This window comes from Mirounga leonina, unplaced genomic scaffold (assembly GCF_011800145.1).
Source record: "Mirounga leonina isolate KUSES-001 unplaced genomic scaffold, KU_Mleo_1.0 Mir_200, whole genome shotgun sequence".
NCBI lineage: Eukaryota > Metazoa > Chordata > Mammalia > Carnivora > Phocidae > Mirounga > Mirounga leonina.
In genome coordinates, this window is record NW_023270503.1 from 12,104,063 (window position 1) to 12,110,062 (window position 6,000).

The 6,000-nt window shown below is 34.7% G+C and overlaps 1 protein-coding gene across 10 annotated transcripts in view; it reads left to right on the forward strand.

Annotated features, from left to right (window-relative positions):
* The window catches only part of BCAS3 (BCAS3 microtubule associated cell migration factor), a 598,224-nt gene that overhangs the window by 153,577 nt on the left and 438,647 nt on the right, over positions 1–6,000 (forward strand). For all 10 annotated transcript variants that reach the window (XM_035026671.1, XM_035026672.1, XM_035026670.1 and 7 more), the window contains exon 11: positions 4,071–4,154. In XM_035026671.1, the coding sequence (XP_034882562.1) occupies positions 4,071–4,154 (84 nt within the window). The remainder of the gene's footprint in view (positions 1–4,070; positions 4,155–6,000) is intronic.

Sequence of the window (6,000 nt, forward strand, 5' to 3'; positions counted from 1 at the left end):
TTTGTTTTTCAGTGCCTCTCTTTAGATGTACTTTTAACTAGGAAAGGTTACAGAAAAGTTCTAAGAATAAATACAGTACAAATAACACAAAGCACACTCATGAACCTTTTACTCAAATTGACCTCCTATTAATTATTTCAGAGTAAGTTGCATATATCACATTACCCCTAAATACTTAAGTTATCAGCCAATTTAATCTTCAAAAAATACTTTTATCTAATTTACCAACCGTATTCCAATTTTATCAGTTAACCCTATCATATCATTTGTAGAAATTTTTTTTTTTTTTGTAGTGCAGGATCCAGTCTAGGATCAGGTATTATGTTTTGTTGGGATGTCCCCTTAGATTCTTTTAATATGGAAGATTTCAGTCTTTCTTTGTCTTTTACATCATCAATGATTTTGCAGAATACAGCCCCCTACCACTACCCTTTACCTCTCCCCCCTTTTTTTAATAGAATGATTTTTAGTTTGATTTTTTTTTTATGTTTTCTCTTGATTATATTCAGGTTATATATTTTTGGCTAGAATACTACAAGAATATTGTTATATATATGTATTTCTCGTAGTATAATAGATGGAAGCACATGATATATATTTGTCCTTTATTGGTGATACTAATTTTGTCAAGATTTTGTCCAGTTTCTGAAGTGAATAATCCCTATTTTTTCCCTTGTAACTAATAGGTAATTTGGAAAGACCATGAATATATCCTGCTTTTCATCAAAATTTTAGCCTAATTTTAGCATCCGTTGATGATTCTTACCTGAGCTAATCTTTACTATGAGGATTGCAAAATAATGGTTTTCACCTTCACTCTCCGCATAACCAGTAGGCACTTGACTTTCTGTTGTAATCAAGAACTTTCCTTTCTCTGTCTTTCTGTGTTTGTATTTTCCATGGACTCATGGGTTCCTATTTCTTAATGGTTTGTAATGTTTTTGTCCTTAATTATTGTGGCTTTCAAACTGTCCCACAGTTGACCAAGGAGAGCCCTTTAGGCTGGTTCTTGTAACAGTGACATGCCTTCATCAATTTTTTACTTAAACTTTTTTTCTATTTCCTTATTTGCTATCGTAAGTTCAGGTTCATCTAGTATCTGTCCTGTCTCAGCCCTGGAATCTGCTACTTCTGATTCCCCTGTTCTTTTAACGGGCCATGGCTTTAGATACTAAGCTTTGCCCAGTAGGTGTGCTCATTGTTATGGGGCTGTTTTTGCTTCTAGACACTTTCAGTGGACAAAGTTTGGAAACACTGCATTATTACATACATACACATACTTCTATATGTACATAAATTGGCAAATATACATATAACACATACTTGTGCACTTACACACATATTTTGGAAATGAAGAGTACGCATTGGTATTTCCATAGGATTCTTGCATTTCATCCTCCATCTCCTATTTATATGTCCCTTGTTTTGCATGGGAGACTCTGTAATCAGCACATTTACTTCATTTGTTGAATCCTATAATGGAAAAAGTAATCCCAGAATTGCTTGCTCACACCACTACAAATATCAAACCAAATAAAAAGAGTTCAGGATTTTCTTGCAATTCTGTCCATTCCCATTCTGCCTAAACTGAAGATGTACAGTCAAATACTGTGTCCGTATATTATTTTGATTAGTTTGTCCTTTATCTGTCCCTTTATGCCTTCCTTCATTGTTTTTACAGCTTTCATTTGATATATAATTTTTTAAGATTTTATTTATTTATGGGAGAGAGAGAGGGAGAGAGAGAAGGGGGAGGAGCAGAGGGGGAGGGACAAGCAGACTCCACACTGAGAACAGAGCCTGATGCGGGGCTCGATCTCAGGACCCTGAGATCATGACCTGAGCTGAAACCAAGAGTCTGATGCTTAACTGAATGAGCCACCTAGGTACCCCTTAAATAATTTTTAAATAATCTTTTTATATTTATGTTTTATTTACATGCTTATATATTTCATTATGTTATATATATATTTATATTTCCCTTTCTTTCCAGAAGATAATATAACACATGTACTCTTTTGTACGTTGCCTTTTTAACTTATATTTTCTGGAAATTAGTCCATTTTATAGAGTTTTGCACTACAGAAATTTCTGATTTATCTTTAATTTTCATGAATTGGGATGCAAATGTAATTTCTAACAAGCCTAAAGTTTAAACAAAAATTTCGGACTTAGTTATGTTTGTGTAGAAATGCTGACTCAGTTTTAGTTGAATTGAAAAAGTGATAGTATTGCTTGCTTTCATACATTTATTCCTGATTATTCGTGAAGCAGAGAAAAAAATGGTAGTGTTTCTAAGATACTGTTTTTCCTTGCACATGTGGCAGGAGGCAGTAGAGGATAACTTTCATAATTCTTTGAATACGTATTTATGAATGAACAAATGAATGAATGAATGAGTGAATGAGTTGAATGAGTGAGAGGTATTTTTATTAGTTAAAGCAATCACTTTCAAATTCTGTTTTCCCCTATGTGAAACCACATTTGCAGTCACCTGTCATTTGGAAAATTCCTCACTACTGACCTTGAAATCTGCTTCATGTGCCAGATTGACATCTCATATCAGACTTTTAAAGATATTCCATTTTAACATACTGTTATTGCTTTGAGGGATTGTTTTTTAATAGTGTCAGTGATGAAGAAAATTTTGATTTTCTTCTTCCTTTTTTTTTTTTTTAAAAGATTATTTATTTATTTGAGAGAGAGAGAGCATGAGATGGTGAAGGGTCAGAGGGAGAAGCAGGCTCCCCGCTGAGCAGGGAGCCTGATGTGGGGCTTGATCCTGGGACTCCAGGATCATGACCCAAGCTGAAGGCAGACACTTAACTGACTGAGCCACCCAGGAGCCTCCAAAATTTTGATTTTAGAATAAAAGTACAAAAAATTATGTATTAATGTTTATCAGATGGTCATGTTTTAAATTATATAAGCATTTTTTGTTTTTATGTTTTGAAAGAGGTAGATTCTATCTGAATTCTGTAGGCCTTTAAAATAATTCGTAACATGATGTGGAGCTGTTCTAGTACTCTATTATTGTCATTTTATTTTTAAAATAAAATTTTAAATGTAAAAATCTGGCTAATGAGTTGTTTTTTTTTTTTTTTTTTTTTTAAAAAAAACCTAAACTTAGGAAGTATAGGAGCAGTGGAGGATTTAATTCTGGTGTGTTACTTAGCACATGAGACAGTTGTGCATATCAAACTAGTGATTCACTTTGAAAATTGACAGGTTGATTTATTTATGTCAGTCATGAGTAAGGGCATGTCTTTTTCATTCTAATGGTAATGCTAATAAGCCCTCTGAAGTGGACAGCTACTGTGTGTTGTGGTTGATTTAGGCATAATTTGTGCCACTTTTCCACTGTTAATTGAAAATGGAAATATGACAAATTCTTTTGTCTCTCTCTCTCTTTTTTTATTTTTTATTTTTTGGTTTTCTTTTACAGTCTTTATGGAGGAATTAAGAGGACAGAGCCTCCAATTTGCTAGCATGTTAAATATTTAATGTTAGGAAGTCAAGTCTAAATCCTTTGATTATATTTTTAAAATTTATTTGTGGAAAGGCGGCCAGATCCCCAATATTGCCCTTTCAGAGTTTATGAATTCTTAAAAACTATTCACCTTGTAATTAAAAATTGTATTTTGAGGGGTGCCTGGGTGGCTCAGTTGGTTAAGCGACTGCCTTCGGCTCAGGTCATGATTCTAGAGTCCCTGGATCGAGTCCCGCATCGGGCTCCCTGCTCGCCTGGGAGCCTGCTTCTCCCTCTGACCCTCCCCCCTCTCATGTGCTCTCTCTCTCTCGTTCTCTCTGTCTCAAGTAAATAAATAAAATCTTTTTAAAAAAATTGTATTTTGAGCATGAAATTGCCTGAGTGGCACCAGTAGATTATAAAAAGTGGGGGGGGGGGAGTGTCTCAGCAGAGCTTTTAGCTGTTTGTCTGAAACGCTTGTACAAACATTCCCACCCACCGCCATCATTCTGCACGGTAAATAAACTCTGTCTTAATAGCCTGTAGAGTTAAACAATTTAATAGAAATGACTCTCTGGCTTCTCTGTCTCTCGTTTTCCAGCTGATCCGATGTCATCAGTCCCGTGGTGGAGCCTGTGGAGACAACATTCAGTCTTACACTGCCACCGTCATTAGTGCTGCTAAAGTAAGTGTCGAGTAGTCCCTGGGAGCTGTGATTTTGTGGAGTAACTATCAGGTTTCTCTCCTGAGTTCTGTTGAAATGACCCCTTCCCTTTTCATTCAGCAGTGCGGAATACACTTAAGTAAGTCAGAATTATTTTGCCACTCATGAGGATTGCTGATGAAATGATGAGGTATTTAATCTCTTGAGGTTCATAAATAATATATTATTTTCTGTTGCAATGATTGTAGGGTTTGTATTCATCCAATTTTAAATATGTAAGTCTGTTAGCTTGGTTGAGGTCTTTTATCTAATTAATAAGACTTTTGAAAGAAGCTTTGTATGTTTTCAGCAGTGATATGCTGTCTGCAAGAGACTCATTATAGACACAAAGTCACCCCCAGATTGAAAGTGAAGGGGTGACTTTCTGGGTCCTTTTTCTGGGTTCTTTTTCTCTGCATTGCATCATTCTACCTATACTGACATCTTTTTGTATCTTTGAACATTTATGAATCTTCTTGACGTAAAAAGAATATTATTCCTTAAGAAAACTTAAGTTAAACCCCTGGCACATTCAAAGACTCTTTCATGTCACAGGGCTGCCCCCTGCGTGTTTGTCAAGTGAGTTCTTTCTGTGTGTGTGCGAGGATTAATTCAGATGATGGCTCGCAAACTTTATGCTGATTATAAGGTATTCTTATAATCACTATCCTTTTGAATTGTGAAGTATACAACAAAACAATTCTAATAATAGGGATGACATAGTGAATCTAAATGACAGCATGTAATAAAAAGCACAACTATTCAGAAAAGAACAACAGTTTAAAGCAAACCACAGAGAGGGAATGAAAGGTCACACTGTTTTGTGTAAAACAAATACAAAAATACTTCAAGATTGATCACAAGTGCTTACATGATGGGCTTTAGAATGTGTTCCTAGGTTTGATGAGAGAAGCATTACATATTTTTTACTCAGAAAGGAAATGCTGAATGTCTTTATGCTTACAGCACTGTGTATTTTAGATTTTAGAATCTTCATAAAAATTGCGTACTTTCCTCCATTGTGTAAGCAAGAATTACCATGGTTATTTCAAAGAAGAGAAATCTGAGACAGTAATTAGCTAGCATCAGTGTTATTCAGTTAGTTTATAATAGATCCACAAAATATACCAATGAGATCTAGTTCTCAGGTATTAAGAGTCCTTTCAGATTTATCTGTGCTGTATACTTTCATCAGGATAGCTCATTGTATTATCATTTGAATAATTTTCACTTACGTGATGGAGGACAACTTTTCAGCTCTGCTTTGCTATCACGTGTTTGTGTGCCTACATAAAAGGAAAGTGACCTGCTTCATGCAGTAACCGTTTTTGCTGTTTAACTGTTAGCTGAATGTGGTCATGCTGGAATGAGGTTAGACTTAATATGCTTTGAAAAGAACAAGTGTGAACTCCCCAGTTTTCTACACCACGTGTTGAGAACTGTGAGGGATAAGTTCATGTCTTGAATATTTAAACTCTCAAAAATGACGATGATGACAACACTTTAATCCCATCAATTTCCAGAGGCAGTTGGTCCCTAATGAAATTGGTGTTGACTGAAATTCATTGTTAGCTCTAGCAGTTGATAAAATTCTGCCATTAACTCTTGAATAAAGTAGTTAATATTTAATTTTTGTTTACTTGCTTTTGTCTGATTTTAATGCTTATTCATGCTTCTATTTATAAATTTACAAAATGAAGTAAAAATAAAACCACGGACATAAAAAAAAGTCACCCATTTCTTTCTCTTTCTTTCTTTCTTTCTTTCTTTCTTTCTTTCTTTCTTTCTTTCTTTCTTTCTTTCTTTCTTTCTTTCTTTCTTTCTTTCT